Source organism: Natrix helvetica (assembly GCF_964273705.1).
Source record: "Natrix helvetica genome assembly, chromosome: 1".
NCBI classification, from domain to species: domain Eukaryota; kingdom Metazoa; phylum Chordata; class Lepidosauria; order Squamata; family Natricidae; genus Natrix; species Natrix helvetica.
Genome location: NC_138548.1, coordinates 210,042,610 through 210,062,846, shown reverse-complemented (window position 1 = coordinate 210,062,846; position 20,237 = coordinate 210,042,610). Strand labels below are relative to the sequence as shown.

The 20,237-nt window shown below is 44.7% G+C and overlaps 1 protein-coding gene across 4 annotated transcripts in view; it reads left to right on the top strand.

Annotated features, from left to right (window-relative positions):
• The window catches only part of STAC3 (SH3 and cysteine rich domain 3), a 35,789-nt gene extending 15,786 nt beyond the window's left edge, over positions 1–20,003 (top strand). For 2 of the 4 annotated variants that reach the window (XM_081939279.1, XM_081939278.1), the window contains exons 4-12: positions 1,243–1,340; positions 6,989–7,049; positions 7,146–7,237; positions 8,964–9,030; positions 10,827–10,873; positions 12,355–12,446; positions 14,347–14,398; positions 15,986–16,135; positions 17,131–20,003. In XM_081939279.1, the coding sequence (XP_081795405.1) occupies positions 1,243–1,340; positions 6,989–7,049; positions 7,146–7,237; positions 8,964–9,030; positions 10,827–10,873; positions 12,355–12,446; positions 14,347–14,398; positions 15,986–16,135; positions 17,131–17,229 (758 nt within the window). In that variant the 3' untranslated portion in view covers positions 17,230–20,003. Of the gene's footprint in view, positions 1–1,242; positions 1,341–4,881; positions 4,899–6,988; positions 7,050–7,145; positions 7,238–8,963; positions 9,031–10,826; positions 10,874–12,354; positions 12,447–14,346; positions 14,399–15,985; positions 16,136–17,130 lie in introns of those variants that run through there. The other 2 variants (XM_081939281.1, XM_081939280.1) reach the window with 2 other exon arrangements.
• The last annotated feature ends 234 nt before the right edge of the window (positions 20,004–20,237 follow it).

Below are 20,237 nucleotides of genomic sequence, written 5' to 3'. Positions count from 1 at the left end.
CAAAGGGAGAAAAGTATGCTTGATGAAATATTTCTAGTTTTTCAAACCTTTTTTTTTAAAGTTATCTTTCAAAACATTGTCAGGATGTATGCATTTTTAAAAGTAGCCCAAGCTATTTTGTCCTCTAAACCAAACTCATTTCCTTTTGTTGAGAAAATGCTGATGATCGTAGTTTTACTTAAACTGATGATCGTAGCTTAGTTAAAGCTGTTTGTGAGGGAGGAGATTGCATGTCAGTCCTCCCTTCCCTGTGTAAAAGAGAAATGAGAGTTTGTAGGGTTGAAGAGAAGTTGGCTGCTAGAAATGAACTAGAAATTGAAAAGCAGAAGCCAGAGAGGAATCAAAGCCAAGGAACAAATGGAAATATACCATACCAGCCTTCCCCAGTTTGGTACAAACAATGGTATAATCCAGAAATGCACGAAATATTTATCATTCACAGTGGAGATTGGTCATGATGTCTGAGCATGGTGGGAATGGTAGCCCAATACATGGCACTATACTTGGAATATCTTATTTGCTCAAGCCAGGCCATAGGTCAACCAAGTGGCTCTTCTTTCTATCCAGGAGGCCAAGACATGGTGGAGAGCAGGAGGACCTCTCAAGCTAAAAGTTAGAAATCCTTTGTTGCCAAGATGATTCTCCAGGCTACGTTTTTTGATAGAACTGAATATACACAGAGATTTCCCTTATGGTTTCCGGCAGAACATTTTTAAAATGCCAAAAGGAAGCATGTTTAGGGAAAGTTGATGTTGCCTCCTGAAAGTAATTTCCCCTCCATCTAGGAGACAAATGGCTTCTTTGTATGCTTTTAAATGGCCTCTGTCTGGCTCAATTAGAAGGCATGCTGTGGTGTTATGCTATTGCTTGAGTTCAGAAATGGGGACACCCAGGGTTGGGGGCTGGGCGGGGGGAGAGATGCAGAGGTGGGCTGATGCCAGTTCAGACAGGTTCGGGCGAACCGGTAGTTCCAACCACCGGCTCACCCCGCCCACCTGCCCCGATGCTATCCCGTCCTATACATCTCATTCTTTGGCTCACTCGCCCCGCCCACGCAGCCCAGCTGATTTCCGAGCCACGCCCGCTCTACTCACCGTGGCTGCCTGAGAAGGTATGCTGGAAGCCGCGTGCATGAAATCGGCATATGTTAGAAGCCACACGTGCACTCACATTTTCAGTTCTGCATTAGGCCAACCAGTTTAGCCTATATAATGCCAATGATTGCCTTTCTTTTCCTTGTAGTCAACAACAAATATGGCTTGAAATGCAAAAACTGCAAGACTCACATCCATCATCACTGCCAAAGTTATGTGGAATTTCAGCGCTGCTTTGGCAAGATAGTAAGTAGGCCTCTTCTGAGCCCCAATGCAATGTATTTGCCCTCTGCCGATGGCTATCCATAACATGATTTGATATGGGAGGCTGCAGTTTGGGTTCTTTGCTTGCTCCATTAGACGTGTAGAGAACACTGAGATGTAGAAGTGGGATAACTTTTTTCCAGAAAGGTATGCTACCGGTACTTTGAAAAGGGTAGGATTCTTTTCATTAGTTTTTAATCATAAGTGTAACAAAAGCTGTACGCTCAAGAACCTGCCTATAGCAAGCTGAGTGCTCACAGCTAGAATATAATTAGCTAACATTGGTGGGTTTTTTGTGTATTATCTTTGGATCCAGATTGGGATGAGGTATAAGGCTGAGGTTACTACATTTTAATTAGCAAAATGGAGAATATTGCAAGAGTATCTTTTAAAGAAATGAGGAAACAAAGACATTTAATTTGGTTTTGGATCCATCGGTATTTGATGATTTTAAAAAAATCTATATAATGAAGTCTATAGGCTGGCTTCCAATAAGAAACGTAAAAGTGTTTGTTTGTTTGTTTGTTTGTTTGTTTGTTTGTTTGTTCATTCGTTCGTTCATTCATTCATTCATTCATTCATTCATTCATTCATTCATTCATTCATTCATTCATTCATTCATTCATTTATTACACTGATATATGACCTATCTTATAACAAACTCTGGGCAGCTCCCAATCAAAAAATGAAAGCAATGTAAAAACCACATTAAGACTGCAAAAACACAGCCTATTAAAAACAAACAAACAAACAAAAATGATGCCAAGTCAAGCTTCCAATATTCAGTCACCTCATCTGATAAGAGCTTGTGGGGAAAAATCAAGTCTTCAGTTGCTGGTGGGAAGGTAGACTCCTGCCAAATGTCAGGGAGAAGAATGTTCCATTGGCAGGGGCTGCCATGGAAAAGCTCCCATAAAGCTCCCATAAGATGCCAATATTTAAGGGAAGGGACTAGGAGCATGCCTATCTATCGGATCTGGTAAGACAAGTAGATAACCCTAACCCTTCCCTGACGCCTTCGGAGCGCTCAAAACGACCCTCCGAGCAAACCGGTTTGCTCGGAGGGTCGTTTTAAGCGTTCCAGAGGCTTCAGGAGGCTTCCCTAAAGCCTCCGGAGCGCAAAAAACTGGCCCTACGGGCAAACAGGAAGTTCGGGAACAGACTTCCGGTTTGCTCGGAGGGTCGTTTTGAGCGCTCTGAAGGCGTCAGGGAAGCCTCCTGACAGTCCCTGAAGCCTCCAGAGGGCGTCCGGGGGGCGGGGGAGGCTGTTTTCGCCCTCCCAGGCTCCTATAAAGCCTCTAGAGCCTGGGGAGGGGGAAAAAGCATGTAAAAATGGGGGAGGAGAGCGCCTGTAGTGCACGCATGCGCACTGGTGGGGTCACGTATTGCATTATGGGTGCGGCACACCCGCACATGACCCCCCCTGCGCTCCCCCCACTTATGGCACGCGAGCCAAAAAAGGTTCGCCATCACTGGCTAGAAGCTCAAAACCCTATAGACACTCTGTGCTGCCGAGGTTGAGTCAGAGCCCGTTCCTCCCCATGGAGTTCATATTTAGGAAAACTGACTGACAGAAACAATAGATCTCAAGCCAGATAGAATTGTTACCTAAATGCGGATCTTGTGCCTCCAGTGCTCAAGGTTGTGAAAAGAACGGCTAAAAAAATCTGTTGACTAGACAAGGTGAGAAGGAAACTCCTGGGATTTGAGTATGGGCTTTGATTCCTGTGTTCTGCAGCTCTTCCTGCAGTGAGGCGCTTTATTCAGCTAAGCTCTATTTGTGAAGTCTCTAATGATTACTGGATATGGCTGAGTTTGTGGAGAGTTCATACCAGTGACTGTGTCTGGTAAATATGGCAGGAGCTGCCCAAAACTCAGACCATGAGATTGCTGTTTCCCCACTGCTAAGACTTGTGTGTGTGTGTGTGTGTGTGTGCCTTTGAGCCAGATTTTGACTCCTCTAACAACTTCCTAGGCCCTAGGACAGTGATGGTGAACCTTTCTGTCCTCATGTGCTGAAACTGTGTGTGTATGTGCATGCGCGCGCGTACTAGCGCGCACTTGCATGCATGCCCCACACCCACAATGCAATGCACCCTGCCCACCTGTGCTTATGCGTGCGACCCCTCAATGCATGTGTGCGTGACACACACACACACACACACACACACACACACCGTGCAGGGGGGAGTTTTTGCCCTCCCCAAGCTCCAGAGCTTTCCTCAAGCTTTGGAAGGGCGAAAACGGCTTCCCACAGGCTCCAGAGCCCATCCGGAGGCCAGACACACGCTCTGTTTTTGGCATCAGGAGGCTTCAGGGAGGACCTTCGGAGCCAGGGGGAGGCTGTTTTCACCCTCCCAGAGGCTTGAGGAAAGCCTCCAGAGCCTGAGGAGGGTGAAAAACAGGACTTCCAGAAGTTCCGGAAGTTTGGAAACGGGCGTGTTTCCGGCCTCTGGAGGGTCTCCGGGGGAGGCTGTTTTCGCCCTCCCAGAGGCTCGAAGAAAGCCTCCAGAGGCCGGAAGTTCTGTTTTTTGCCCTCCCCAGGCCCTGGAGGCTTTCCCAGAGCCTGGGGTGGGCACAAACGGCCTCCCCCGGCCCTCCGGAGATGCCGAAAATCGGCTGGCTGGTGCGTGCGTGCATGCATGCTGGAGCTGACATAGGGCAACAGCTCGTTTGCCCACAGAGATGGCTCCATGTGCCACCTGTGGCACGTGTGCCAAAGGTTCGCCATCACGGCCCTAGGAAATCTCTGCAGTTTTCTTGGCAAGATTTCAGAAGCGGTTTGCCCTTGGGAGAAGAACTGGCCCAACATCACTCAGTTGGCTTCATGCCTAAGGCAGGACTAGAACTCCTGGTCTCTTACCTGATACCTTAACCACTATATCAAACTGCCTCTCTCCTGCTAGTAAGTGAGAAACAACAAACCTGGGTAAGATTTCTGGGTTCAGAGCCAAGAAACTAGCTTCTCTCCTCGCCAACAGTTTTATGTCTGGGTGGCCTTCATGGATGAATGTGTATGGTGTAATCTTACTCATCAGCTCTACTTGCCTTGAAGCCTCTAAGTGATTACACAGAAGAGCTGTCATTTTTATCTTGCACCATTTCTTCTTGCATTTGTATCCAGGATTTTTGTCGGTATCTGATCCAAATCAACCTGGTCTTATGGTGCCGCCGGAATTTTAAGTAGGGCACCTTGATTTAAGAGCTAGTTTGCTACACTTGTTCTACATGGATAAAATAATGCACAATCGGAATATCAATCTCCGGAAGTGACTATCTCAAATAGATGTATGCCATTGCCTCTCCATGGGCCAGAATAAAAAATAGAAATGTGCAGTCGTTACGGTGTATATAAGGATTACATTATTTTTCAATTGGAAATTATTCTTGTGGGAGAAAAAGTACATTTATTGGCCCTACAATGGACTTTATACTTTTGAAAAATGGATTCCAATTCTTAGTGTAGTGCAATGCAAGCGCATTGCCTTTGATAGATTGAAGCCACAATTCCCTAACTGCAGAATTGGAGGAGAGCAGTCGGTGAGTAAGCTAACAAATTACCCGGTATTTTTGTATATTATTAAAAGCTGAAGCAGCCAGGAACATATTCTTTATAAATAGCTTTATACTAAAAGTTCGGTTATGAACATTTTTTACCTGCTTGGAGAAAACCAAATGGTTCCCCAGAAAATCACTCCCCGCCCTCAGTATTATTTGCAGTCATTTGGGCTTTGGAGTGCCATTTTTTCCTCTGACCTTAGACCAGTGGTTCTCAACCTTCCCAATGCCGCAACCCTTTAATACAGTTCCTCATGTTGTGACCCCCCAACCATAACATTGGTGTCTCGGTTCCTAAGACCATAGAAAATATGTGTTTTCCAATGGTCTTAGGTGACCCCTGTGAAAGGGTCATTCGACCCCCCAAAGGGGTCCTGACCCACAGGTTGAGAACCACTGCCTTTAGGCAGTCAGGGATCACAGTGAATCAGATTACATAAATGAGAACAAACATAGCTGAGACAGTCTTAGCTTAGAACAGGGGTGTCAAACTTGATTTCATTGAGGGGTGCATCAGGGTTGTGTTTGACCTTGGGGGTGTGTGGCTAGGGGGTGTGGCCAGCTCAATGTCACTCATACCAGGGGTGCCTGTGGTGGCCTGAGTGCTCTGCCAGTGAAAACGGGCTCCCGAACTCTGTTTTTGGCTGCAGCAGCCTCCTGCAATCATCTGCCAGCGAAAATGGAGCTTGGGAGGGCTGCCCGCAGCCCTCGTAAGCTCTGTTTTTGGCTGCAACGGCCTCCTGCATGCACGCGGCCTTCCTGAGCTCCATCTTCGCTGGCAGAGGTACCATGGGACACTCCTTTGCTGTTTTCAGGGTGGTCCTGCAGGCCAGATCTAAGTACTCCATGGGCTAGATCCAACCCACAGGCCTTCAGTTTGACACCCCTGGCTTAGAACAACATAGGTCATGTGGATGAAGCCAGTCTGTTAGTTTCTCTTTAGCAGGTCCAATCAATAGGACCTAGCTTTTTCTGAACATTGGAATGTAAAAAACAGTTGCAACCAGGACTCTTCTCTTTCTAATTTGGGATTTCACAATTATGTAGTCATCATATTGCAGAACACACACAATCTTTTGCAAGGGCAACGGGTAACATAATATTTTTTAGTAGCCAAGTGTGATTGGACACACAAGGAATTTGTCTTGGGCGCATAAGATCTCAGTGTATATACAAACAACAAAGTGATACATCATAAAAAAGTAAAATACCTGTTGTGTCTACCGGTGGCCTGCAGAGCTGGCAGCAGAGTTGGACGGTGAGGAGGTTGGGGAGGAACATGGGCCGGTCCTGGAGTCCGGGGAAGGCTCTGATGAGGGATCTGTGTCAGAGGCAGAGAGGGGGCCAGGGCCATCTGGGAGTTATGTGCTGCCGCTGTGGCCTCCAGAGTCTGATATCAGTGAGGCAGAGGAACAGGAGGAGCCTGTTCCCAGTGCGCACATGCACAGAGCTGGCAGAAGGCAAGAACAAAGCAACTTTGTTCGTTCTGGTCGGTTTAAACTCTGAAGCTTCGTTTGACTCTGTGCTCTGTTTGGCCTGGCAAAACTAATTGGCAATTAGGTCTTTGGCAGTGTTTCAACGGAGATAAAGGTGGGTTCTTATCAGTCTTAAAGACTGTGGCAGACTTCTGTTGGACTCTTCGCAAACTGTTTGTGAATCATGCAGTCTGTGAATGAACATAATTCACAGCCATTGAAATTAAAAAAGGGGTTTTGGAACTAAGCGTGTGATTTTTACTGTCTCAGGAAGCCTAAGTCCGAACAATACCAGGGGCTGCTCTGCTAGGTTGAGTAGAAGTAGGCATAAATAATTTTTGCACTGGAAGAGGTCCAAAATAAAATTAAACTATATTAAATATATGCAACGAATTAATATTTCATGCATTTAATGACTTCCCATTTCCATCATCCTGAAAATGATAATAAAGTGTATAAAACAAGCATTAGACTAAGGCTAGAGATTCTTTTCAAGGATAATAGCTGCCTCTGTCACTAAGCTCCATCACCTGGGAGAAAAATGGCCTTTCTCCCCTTTTACCCACGTTCTTGACTGTGTATAATCTTACTCTTCAGCCTCCAGGTTTCCGCCGTGCTTACAGCTCTCCATTGTACAGTGCCCAACAACTCTCAGGTGGTAAGTCAGCCATCCAAAAGGACTTTAGTTTTGGTCATCCATCCTCAGAAACACCTCCGTTTTACAACTTTGTTTGTTTGTTTGTTCATTTCACAGCTAGCCGAAATGATCCTGTCTTCGATACCTTACGGTCGGGGGTTATCATGGCAAACAAGGAGCGCAAGAAAGGGCAGGATAACAAAAAAAACGTAGGAAACCAGTATGATGAAACATCCCAACGTAAAAGGGTGGTGCATAAAATGCTATTCAATGGATGAAGATAGAAGCAATTCTAAAGCTAACATTGGCCACCTATAGTACAGTGTTTCTCCGAAAACACCGCCACTCCAATAAGAAGCTCAACCCTAATTTTGGGGGGGGGGCATAGGCCTAATATTACCCCTACCCCAAAAATAAGCTTGGAGGGGATGAGCGTGGCCAGCACAAGTGCCAGCGTGGGGGGGGGGGGGACTGTCCGGGTGCCTCTGCAGCCTGCTGGCCCCTTGGGGCAGCGCAAATACCACTTTTGCCCTTCTCTTCTGCTTGTTGGGCCGCATTTCTGCAGCCAGCTGCTTTGCTTTTCCCCTCTTTTTGAGAGGCTCGTGGAAGGCTTTTTTGGCAAACAGGAGGAAAATGGAGAGGGAGATTTTCCTGTCTGTCATCCATACCTCAAGCTCAGCACAAGCTGAGGGAAAGATGACGGGGGGAAAATCCCCCTCTCCATTTTCCTCCCATTCGCCAAAAAGCCTCCATTCCGAACGCTGAAGGTTTGGAATGGAGGCGGCGGGGCATCCACAGCGCGTCCAGCTCACCGAGTCTGCCCTGCTGCACCTCAAAAGAATGTAAGACCGCCTCAAAAATAAGCCCAAGTGCTTATTTTCAAGTCTAAAAGAAAAATAAGACTCTGTCTTATTTTCTGAGAAATACAGCCATAGCAATAGCACTTAGACTTATATACTGCTTTACAGCCCTCTCTAAGCTGTTTACAGAGTCAGCCTATTGCCCCTAACAATCTGGGTCCTCGTTTTACCAACCTTGGAAGGCTGAGTCAATCTTGAGCTGGTAAGCAGTGAACTGCCGGCCAACTGCCAGCCTGCAATACTGCATTCTAACCACCGCAGCCGTACATAGCATTCCAGCTATTTCTAGACTCTCCATTCCCCATGTTGGCTGGGACTGATGTGAGTCCATTGAAATCTGGAGGGCTACATTTTCACCATCCCCCTTTAAATTACTTAAGATATTCAACTATTCCTCTCCTCCTCTCCTTAAATTCATGCTACAAGGCACTAATCTGCCATCCAGAATCTGTTGATGCTGGGAACTCTGGATTCTCATCAAGATTCTGCAGAGCTGAAGAAGCTTCTTGGATGAGAAGCGAAACATCTTCAAAGAAAAACCAGAAAGTCCAGTTATCTTTTGAAAAAGCACCTTTGGGACAACCATGACCTAGAATGACCGAGAATCTCTATCTATTATGATTATTATTTAATATTATTATAATCAATGCTAATGTAATGAACACTTGTAAATATTTTGATTGCTACTTCCTAAAACTGTACCCAGACAACACACTGTTTCGTTGAAAATGGAATTTTTATATGTTATAAAATAAAAAACTTGGGGGGTGGGGAAGAATCTCCATCTAGTGTAAGGTTTGAAGCTTAGTGTAGATCAGGGGTGTCCAAACTTGGGAACTTTAAGACTTGTGGACTTCAACTCCCAGAATTCCCCAGCCAGCATGGCTGGCTAGGGAATTCTGGGAATTGAAGTCCACAAGTCTTAAAGTTCCCAAGTTTGGACACCCCTGGTGTAGATGAAGGATAGAAGTTTGTGGTTAGTGTATTTTGTTTCTCATCGCTCTAAGTTTATTGATTGGGGTGGCATATAAATATTGTGAAATAAATATTTTCTATTCTGCTTCCTACATTTTAGCCTTTGGCTGCCATGATGGAAGAAGAAACAGAAGCCCCCAAAACAGAAAGTGACAAACCTGAGGGAGGTAAGTATTAACAGACTTCAGGAAACCCTGTTATCTCTGGAATCCAGAGTCTAAATATTTGTTAAGCAAATGTTGCTCAAAGTAAGCAAAGTACAAAAGAAGCCAGAAGTTCACTGAAAAGAAAGGAAACCCCTGCTGCCCACAAATTAAAACTTTCTGCCATGTGACACCTCAGGAGAGACAACGGTTGCTCAACTGAAACCAGGTGTGATTCTGCTTACGTTTTTGAGTGAAGCTCGTCTAGGTTAGGGATGTTGAACTCGGTTTCATTGAGGGACACATGAGGGTTGTGTTTGATCTTGGGTGGGCATGGCCAGCTCGACGTCACTTGTCTCAGGGGTGCCTATAGTGATCAGAGCGCTCTGCCAGTGAAAACGGGCTTCCAAGCTCCGTTTTTGGCTGCAGCGGCTTCCCCGCAGCCCTTCTGAGCTCTATTTTCGCTGGCAGAGGCACCACGGAGCGGTCCTTCACTGTTTCCAGGGCGGCCTGTTGGCCAAGCTTTATCCTTTAACTATAAAATGCAAATATAAAAGTGAAATGAATGTAATGAATCAAGGCCAGAAAAAAAGGACACCTAAATTTGTGACCTGTAAGCAGGGAAAAAGAAAGCAGACTAGTACAAGGAAAGCAGAGAAAGGGGGAGTTAATTTATGAATAATTTCCTTTATAGGCCTTGAAAAAAAAAAAACTAGGAAAATTGTGACATTTTATTTTCAGTGCCTTGGGAGAAGGGAGACTGTCTGATCTTTTATCCATACAGGTAATCTTCGAGTTACAAATGTAATGGAGCCTGCCAATTACATTAGTAACCCGTGGATTCGTAGCACCGAATCACACAACTGGAACGTGATCGCTCCCTGCTTTTCCTCACACATTTGCTAATCGAATATGCAGGTCGTTAAGTGCAAGAGGCAACTCAGGGTGAGGAAGGCCATGGGGGGAGGGAGGCTAGTGCTTCCAATCACCTAAGGCCTCCTCCAACCCACTGAGATATCTCATGCTCCCCCACCCCCATATCCTGCCTGACTGGGTCATTTACCATACGTCGATCTCAATGATCAAGGGAGCCTCCTCCTCTCCAGCCTCTCTACCATGGTTTTGCCTTGAGCAAAGGCTTGCTGAGGCCTGCACGGATGAAAGGTTGTATCCCTATAGGCTCCGGTTGTCTTTGCAAAAAGACTTTCCCAACGAGAACGGAGCCCAGGAGGGGCGCATGTGTCCAGGCCTCTGTTCTCAGCAGCAAAGGCTTTTTGCAAAGATGGCAAAAGGCTTTGCAAACAGAGGGAAGACTTTGGTACTTCAGGCCTTCGTTCCGTTTGCCAAGCCTTTTGCCCCAGATCTCGTCCAAGCCTCCATTTTCAGAGAACAGAGTCCTAAAGTACCATGAGATCATGCGAGATCAGTAGCGTGAGGTCTCACATGATCTTGCGGTACTTTAGACTTCCATTCTCTTCGAACACACCGAAGGCTTGAAGCACCGAAGCAGGCCAAGAAAATGAAGGCTCGCTAGATCTTCGCAAAGTGAGTAACCACAGCCCAATACCTGTGGAGACCCAGGGGAGGGCGGGGAATAGGCAGGGCAAACGTTACAGGGCCTCTCTAAGTACGAACGACTTCATGGGGCTGCAACATTTGTAACTTTGGGACTGTGTCATAAGTACTTGGGGCGGGGGGTGGGGAGAGGACGGTTATGTCATAACTTCGAATGGTTTCTAAGTGAACTTTCCTAACTCAAGGATTACCTGTATTTCATCCCATCTGAATTTCACTTGCTTGCTTGTTTGTTTTTAATCCAGGAAAACCAGAAGGACAGAAAGCAGAGAAGAATGCCCCGGATGACAAGGTGCTTACCCCTCCCTCTTGCATGGGAGAGGGGAAGAGGAAGAGAACGTGCTTGTTAGTTTCCAGATTGAACACAGTGGCTGCACTCTTTCTTGTCTCCAAATCCTACAAGTTGTGATGCTGTTGCAAGTCACTACTCTTCACTTGCCACCTCTGGTTATTCAAATAGTTGCCTGTGTTTATTTCCTGTATAGTCAACTCCATGTTTTCTGCACAGATCATATTGGTAGAAAGGACTGCATGGAGGGGGGAAATAGGAAAGTGGTACACAGAGAAGTCACTCGACTCATGTATATGTATTCTCTCAAAGTCAGAATCTCAAGGCCAGAACTCAGTCTGTTGAGATTGAGCAAGCAAGCATAGACTCCCAGTGTGCTTGCTTGCTTACTTTATTGCCGATGGCCTCAGATTCCACCAATCAGATTCCACTAATCATTCATATACATTTCAAGAAGTTTACATTTTGAGCATATGAACAGCATAGATTTCAGAAAATCTTTATATAGAGTATAATGGAAAGGGATGGCTTTGTTACTACTTGTGCCAGATAATTGAGGATTAGAAATCCTTGCTTAGGTCCACAGAAAGACCTATGGACTATATTTGTAGAGATGTAAGGTTGGGTAGCTACAGGATTTTGAATGGCTCAGCCCTAATATCTTGCTTGCTATCCTGCTTTCCAGAGGTGGATTAAATCCACTTTGGAGATCCACGCATGGGTGCTCCTGGTCATATAAACATGTTTATTTGTACACCAATGAATAATCTATTTTGATTCCTTGCCCATCCAGACACTAATTTTATAAAGGATATCTGTAGAAAGAGCTTGTGTTTTGCCAGCATTAAAGATTTCTGACAAGAACATATATACCTGAGAGCAAAATATATTAGGTAACATCAGAAGTGGTATTCAGCAGGTTCTGACCAATTCTGGAGAACCAATAATGGAAATTTTGAGTAGTTTGGAGAACTGGTAAATGCCACCTCTGACTGGCCCTGCCCCCATCTATTCTCTGCCTCCTGAGTTCCAGCTGATCAGGAGGGAATGGGGATTTTACAGTATCCGTCCCCTGCCATGCCCACCAAGCCATGCCAGAACCGGTAGTAACAAATGTTGAATCCCACCACTGGGTAACATCAATACTTTACACAATTTGGGTAATTACCTAGTTTGGTAATGAAACTTCTGCAAGAAAACTATGAAGCTTAGAGAGCATCAAGGATCCCACAATTCAACCATGAGCTTCAAATATTCTCTTCTATCATTGACCTTAGCTTGGCAGGATTACCCCAGGTTATGACCTACATGTACGTTTTCTGGGAAACCCAACCTACAAATTAGCCTGGAAATCCAAGAACCATCTCTAAAGGAGGCCATAGCTTCCACTTCCATGACATTGCCAAGAAAACTGGCAATGGATAAGTCACCAAGAGTCAAGTTTGACTTGAAAGAGACTTTACTTCTTTTCTTCTTTTGAACAGGGTAAGAAGCAGCAAACTGGTTTCCCACAGTCTCACTACTTTATTGCACTCTATCGCTTCAAAGCCTTGGAGAAGGATGACTTGGATTTTCAGTGAGTAATAAAATTGTCTTGTTATCATTGATTAGAACATCACCAACCTCAAACCTTGTTAAATCACTGCTTTGTAGAAACAAATCCCAACATAGAAGTGTCTGGGTTGAGTTTTTGGTACATTTTGTCAAAGTCATGTCAATAGAAGGGGGTGCAGTCTCAGGGCTTTAGAGACTGAGGAGTAATCTATGGAGCAGAGGTGGTATTCAGCAGGTTCTGACCAGTTCTGGAGAACCGGTAGCGGAAATTTTGAGTAGTTCGGAGAACCAGCAAATACCACCTCTGGCTGGCCACGCCCCCATCTCTTCTCTGTCTCCTGAGTCCCACCTGATTGGGAGGGAATGGGGATTTTGAGGTATCCTTCCCCTGGAGTGGGGAGGGAATGGAGATTTTACAGTATCCTTCCCCTGCCACGCCCACCAAGCCATGCTCACAGAACCAGTAGTAAAAAATTTTGAATCCCACCACTGCTATGGAGTAATATATATATGGAGCTAAAATGCAACATGCTCAGATAGTCTCTGAACAAGTCATTGATTACAAGGGATTTGGAACTCAAAACTTTGCTGAGCTGGTTTTACATGAATGTAAACAGTAATGTGAGAATGCTGAGACCTCAAATAAAACATCAAGACATAACTTGTCTTGAAGGAAGTTTCCTTATTCAGGAATATCAAAGGCTTGTGGAACACCACGGCTGTATCTCTCTTAAGTCAGTGCATGCATCCCATGTAAGACTGGGAGATCTCCACACGACAGCTTCTTTGTATGGTTTTGTGGGGAAGGGCTGGGAGACAAGTAAAAAGAGCTTACCCTGTATGCAAATGTAGGTACTGGCAACAATGCATATAGAATCCTACCAATGATTGCAAGATGGATATAGAAGAATAGAGCGTTTGTCAGGCTGCTTGGATGTTCTGGTGCTCAGCTAAGACTTTTGTATCTCATTACCTGGTTGAGTTTGTGGTAGTGTAAGGTTTGGCGATGCGCTTAAGTCAATGATAGGCCAAAAGAAGAGCTTAAGTGAAGACTTGGAAAAGAAACAGCTTTTTATTTTTGATCAAAAATAAATGGTAGACCATTCCAGGAACATACAGACAAGGTGCACATAAGGAAGACCACATCTTGCAGAAGGTATGGCACCAGAGGTGGGTTCCTATTGGTTGGACCGGTTTGGACGGTTTCGGCCGAGTTGGTAGTAACTTGGCTGGCCACGCCCCTGAACTGGTTCTATCAGCGGCGCTGTAGGCACCGCCATCTTGTTTTTTGCTTCTGCACATGCACAGAAGCAATTTTTACACTACTGTGCATGCGCCCGCGCAAAGCGCATCCCTGTGTGAACCAGCAGTAACAGAAGCTGGAACCCACCCCTATATGACGCCCTTTTAGACCTTCAGAGACATCAGCTTAGTACCCAATTCTGGTCCCCTGGTCCATGCCTTCCTTGTAGCCCTGCATTGGCCGTGCAGCAAGGAACAGAGGGACTGGGTGCTTAGCAACAGAGGGACTGGGTGCTTAGCAACAGAGGCATTTGCCCGATGTAATCCTGCTAGGCCATGACACACCCCGCACAGGCACTGAGTTGTACACAAAAACAAGATAGCAGGTGTTAGATCACTGGTAGAAGCAAATGGCAGAGGCAATTCTAATTCTTACAGGAGGAAAGCAATTCTTACAGAAGTGAAATAGCAAGTTATTATTATGTCCCAGTAATTCTACCTATTCTACTATTATTATGTCCCTTCGGTAGAACCATGAAGGAAGTATGGGGGGAAGTTGCCATCTTGGTCAGATATTCAGAACTGGGAAAGAAAGGACTAAATGGCCAGAATGGGCCATGTTGTTCAGCAGTTCTGACTCGCAGTAGTATTTTCATTGTTGGGTCCTTGTTCTCTTTCAGCCCTGGGGACAAAGTTGCAATTGTTGACGACTCCAATGAAGAATGGTGGCGGGTGAGAAGATGGTTTCTCTTTCAGGATCTAAGCCTGTTCATTGTGAAGAAAGCTCTTGATCTCTCAAAGTTTTTAAGTATCAGTGGTTAGCCACAAGCAAAATATTTGGGATTTCCTCTGTTTCAGCTTTTACTATGGCTGGAGTCTTCCTTCAGTATGACTTGAGATACATTTGAGTGATTTAACTAAACTTGGCAAAATAGTGTCCGCCTCCCCCCCCCCCCCCCCGGAAGTCAGTTACTGAGTGAAAATGAAAAATGGGCAAACATTTAACGACCAGGAGTTGCATATATAGTATATAATTAGAAATAAGCATTTAAAAAAATAGTATCATGTCACAAACTTGTGAAATCCAGGCCTTTCTATTATAGTTTCTTCCTAAGTTTTGGGGAGGAGGGAGCAAGGGGAAAGAGTTTGTTTGGGAACTCTGCTACAAATGTTTGGGTGTGCCCTGCTTCAACATTGTATGAAACTCTACAGCTAGTTTTTGGCAGCTGTAGTCAGGGAAGGGTTAAAAATGAAACAATATCATTAAGATGCCCAACCAAAGGGAGCGGGATTCTAGAATATCCTATTTCCACCTGCTTTGTACTATTATCTAAATCATATCCCCTCCTCCACATTTTAAAAATGTTCAGTCCACTCTCTGGCCCTCAATAGGCTGCCTAAGGTAAAGGTAAAGGTTCCCTTCGTGCGTATGTGCTAGTCGGTCCTGACTCTAGGGGGCGGTGCTCATCTCCATTTCAAAGCCGTAGAGCCAGCGCTGTCTGAAGATGTCTCCGTGGTCATGTGGCCAGCATGACTAAACGCTGAAGGCGCACAGAGCGCTGTTACTGTTCCACCAAAGCTGGTCCCTATTTTTCTACTTGCATTTTTACATGCTTTCTAACTGCTAGGTTGGCAGAAGCTGGGACAAGTAACGGGAGCTCACTCCGTTATGCGGCGCTAGGGATTCGAACTGCCGAACTGCCGACTTTTCTGATCGACAAGTTCAGCGTCTTAGCCACTGAGTCACCGCGTTCCTTAATAGGCTGCCTACTCTCCCACAAAATATATACATCCATCCTCTGTCAATAAAATGACATATGAATGACAATGTTAAAAACTGTATATTTTCATGAAAGAATTCAAAGCCATTAGTAATATTAATTTTGTATTTTTCCTTTACGAAATATTTCCTTTTGTAAAACTCACTCATTTTTCTCTCACGCTATTTTTTAATGTCTCCTATTTAGAGCATGCAAGTCATTTACTGTCCTGAAAATGGCTTAATGAGCAGTTTGTAGGATTATTGATGTCAATTTTGAGGAATGAGGATAATTAAAATATATCATGTTGACAAGAGCTAATGTTCCAAAATATTAGTTAGTTACTTGTCCCTTCCTCCTTTTTTTAAAGAGCAAAAGTGTATTTATGTGCTGAAGGAGAGAATCACTGCAAATTGCCAATTTTCCTCTCTGCTTTTTTTGAAGAAAAAAAAAACCCTCATGTTAATCCTATCTTGTTTCATGGCGATAGAATTGGGAATTTGGGGAGGGGAGGTGAGGTTATTTCTTTATAAAGTAACTTCGTGCATGAATCTCCTAGGGAAAGAAAATTGGAGAGATTGGAGACAAAATTGGATACTTTCCGCCAAACTTTATTATCCGAGTCCGTGCAGGAGAACGCGTGCATAAGGTCATGAGGTCCTTTGTGGGCAACAAAGAAATTGGTCAGATTACATTAAAAAAGGATCAGGTATGTCTCTTTGAAGTACTTCATTCAGATATAAATAAATGTTCTCCCCTCCCCCACTGTTCTGAACAGCCAAAAACAATGCTAACTTTTACAACTTTGAGCTGAAAGGTCACATTCACTGGAAAACTGCTCCCTATTTTTCCACAAATTGATCTTATATATCCCATCCTTTTCTGGCAGAGGATGTAAAAGTTAAGTAAACAAAGGCTACAACAGCACAATTTCTCTCCCCCCCCCCCCCTGCAAATTCTTTCTGAAATTGAGAAGTGGGATTTTTCGTTGTGTTTTCATCTGATAATTATCACATAAGGCCAGAGCTAGGGGGAGAACAGTTTAAAAAGAGACTGATCATGTTTAGATTTCTACTGAGCACTGTATCTGGGGAATCTGGGTACATGATAGTTATAAAACCCAGCTTTTTAAAAACACGTCGTCTAAATCAGGGGTCTCCAACCTTGGCAACTTTAAGACTGGTGGACTTCAACTCCTGGCTGAGGAATTCTGAGAGTTGACGTTTAGTTTAGTTTACCTTGTACAATGAAATTAAATGCGATCTTCAGTGTACCACGTCAGTTCAGGTTGTGGTTGTTAATGAATCATTTGCAGTCATTAAGCACAACATCAGATGGTGGCTGGTTTTCTCATTGACTTGACTTATTGGAAGCTGGCTTGCCAAGTGCCCCAGACATGATCCTGTGACTGTGGGGATACTGCGACAGCCACAACTTTAAAAACCAGCCATAAGTCTTCTTGTTGAGCACTGAAATTCACCAGTTGTAAAGTTGCCAAGGTTGGAGACCCCTGGTCTAAATAACAACCCCCACAACCGATTCTATTTTTTTTTCTAAACTCAGATCATGTGCTACTTATTGGCAGTCTCCCCCCCCCCCCCCTTCCTCTTTCCCTCTATATAAATGCACAAGAACTCCTTCCTAGAAAATATGGTAATCTGCTCGGGGATTCTGCCTCATCTAACATCTCTTATCCTCTTATAGATTGTGGTACAGAAAGGAGAGGAGCTGAATGGGTATGTCAAAGTCTACACTGGCCGCAAAGTGGGACTCTTCCCGGCGGACTTCTTGCAGGAGATCTGAGCTCCAACCCTGGCATTCGCAAGGATTTCATAGCCGAGGCCAGAGAAGGCCAGAGTGTTTGAGTGTCCATTACCAGCTGCCAACTCCTCTCTGCAAGGAAGCGGAGTTTCTGCAGGTCTGTGGTCCAAGAGCTAAGGCATAACAAGATGGCCTGAATCATCAGTAAGCCAGGATTGAAGGCAAGAAGATTATCTTTCTGGCCCTGGAGAGGACTCAAGTGCTTCTCTTGAACTCTGCACTTGGCTGCTGGCCGATTCCGGAATGGGTTCAGCCATTGCCCCTTTACGATCTTGTCATGAAGGTGCTGGGACGCGGCCAAAGCTGCTCTACTTCCTGTCTGCGAAGAAAGTAGTGATTGGACAGATTGACTGTCAGAATTGACAAATGGCAAGAGTTACTGCTGCCGCCCCCTGTAGGTGGCACTAACATGTGCACGCATTTACTTCAGGATATGGCTGTCCCTTTGCTGGCAGGGGGGGGAGCGTGGCTCCTAGTTTACTTGGATGGCTTAGATTTGGTTACGTTTTGCCAATAATATCTATTATCCTTTTCCATCCCTCGCTTGCCTATCTGTGTTGATGCAAAGCAGCAAGTTTCTGGATTAATAGAGAATATTTGACATAAGGGGTCCTTGGTGCTCTCCGAGCTTGGTTGGGTTTTTTTTTTTTGAAGACGTTTCATTACCTAAACTAGGTAACATCATCTGTTGTAGCACTGGCGATATTGCCTAGTTTTGTTAATGAAACATCTGCAAAAAACAACAACAACCAAGCTGAGAGAGCTCCAAAGACCTCCCAATTTCTGAATTTGCTGTCAATTGCTGGGCAGCTATGGAATTGTTCTGCTCCCTTAAATTGAACTGATATTTATATCACTCTTGCTATCCTCTTCCACTTGTTTTGATACCTTCAAGCTATTGTTGATGCCTGACAACTGCCTGTCTACTCCCTGTATTTTTCTTGCCAAGGTTTTTCAGAAGTAGCTTGGCCTTGCTTGCCTCCTAGGGTGGAAAAAGAGCCACTGATCCAAAGTCACTCAGCTGGCTTTGTGCCCAAAGTGGGAGTAGAACCCACAGCCTCCTAGTTTTTAGCCTGATGTTTTAACCCCTGGCTCTTGTCCTCTTCCACTACTTTCCTTCTATTATGAAATTATGGTTGGTCGCAGAGTAGACAGATGTCTAGGCTGCATTTTGCGTTACTGTCCACCTACTTCATCCTTCCCAAGGATCTGGGATAGGCAGATGTAATTGTTTAATAATATTAAGGATATTGTTGCAATCTATGCTGTGCTTTTTGCAATGGATGGTGATTTGGTTAGTGCTGATGTCATTCAAGCTCCAGATGTTTTGGAATTACTCCCAAGGGGCATGTAATTATTGTTACTATCTTTGCTTTCTTTTGCCATAGTTGCTCTAATTTTTATTTACAGGCTTTTATATTTTGTGATTTTTTGCTAGTTTTTTCTCTTCTATTCTGCGGTCTCCAGGTACTGCAATATCCACTACCCAGACTTTTTTTGTCATTATTTATTTTGCACTGTCCCCTTCTATACTCTCTTCTGCGTCTAGTCATGATAGAGATCTGATGTGCTACATGTTTTTATTTTAAGCAGCATTTCTGCTGCCGTGCCTTTGTTTGTTTATATCAGGGGTCCTCAAACTTTTTAAATAGGGGGCCAATTTACAATCCCTTAGACTGTTGGGGGGACCTGGACTGGCTGGGTGGGCATGGCTAGGTAAACGTGACTGGGTGGGCATGGCTAGATGGTCATGTGACTGGGTGGGCGTGGCCAATTTAGCAGTCCTTTAAAAATGCACACAAATTAAACTTTAATTTGTTATACTCCTGGTGGTGGAAAGCAGGTTAGTGAAGGGATGTGACTGCCTTGGTGTGTGTGTGAGGGGCTTCTGTGTGTGGGTGTCCCTCCTTCCCTCTCCCCACCCCTCTCTCGCTGGAAGCTGGAGAGGTAAAAAACGGGCCTGTCTCTGGTCTCCTGAAGCCTCTGCACATCCCGTTTTTGGCCTCTTCGGCCTCCAGAAGGCAGGAGGGGGTCAGCAGGTAGGTGGGGCGATATGAGCGGGGCAGTCTCGTGGTCCTGTGTGTGCCAGCTTAATTGCTTCGGCGGGCCGTAGTTTGAGAACCCCTGGTTTATATGATATGAGCATGCAAAGTTCCAAAGAGCTCCATAAAGTGGGGAAGCTACTTGGTTATCAGAAGGCTGACCGATCTGTATATCACTCTCAGGATTTTGATGCAAAACAGAAAGAGGTCTAAGCTCCAAATTCATCTGGAACAAACAAATCTTTAGGAAGAGGCATGAAAATAACGTTTCATTGGGTTATAGTTTTAATGGTTGAAACTGCCTTCCTGACCACATCCGTCTCATCAGGGACTGGAGAAAAAGCTTTTTCCTCTTTTCTCAGATCACTGGAAGCAATTATTCAGGAGGCCCTATAAATCAGGGTAGGCAATTGGTTGCTTTCCAGGCACTGTATTACAATTGAACTATCATAAAGACAACATGGTCAATAGTCAAGGAATTATAGCTAAATACCTATCAAGTGATGTGGTCTTAGTGTCCAGATAGTGTGCATATTAATGATTGCTACAGCTCTTTATTTTATCCCATCAGTTTACTCTGCCTGTTTGTACCTTGCAGAGTAATTCATACATGTTATTGTGCAGAATTCTCAAATGCCAGGAGTTCCTTGTACACTGACGCACTCGTGTTTATTTTCACAAAAAGTCAAGCTCAATAAATTTGTGCTGACAGGCTCCTTGGCTCGTGTTTCCTAAAGCTTGCTATCCACCCTCTTTACATCATACCTGCTTTTTAAATGCATTTCGGTACCTGCACATATAACAGCTTGCAGTTTCCTTTCTCCTGAAAATCAGTAGGATGTTGCTAAGGTAGCCATGCTGCCTGTTTCTCATTCTAATGTTCTCATCCCATTGGCCTTGTATCTGTAGTTTCCCTTGTGATTTCTATGCCTCTGTAATTCAGACTGC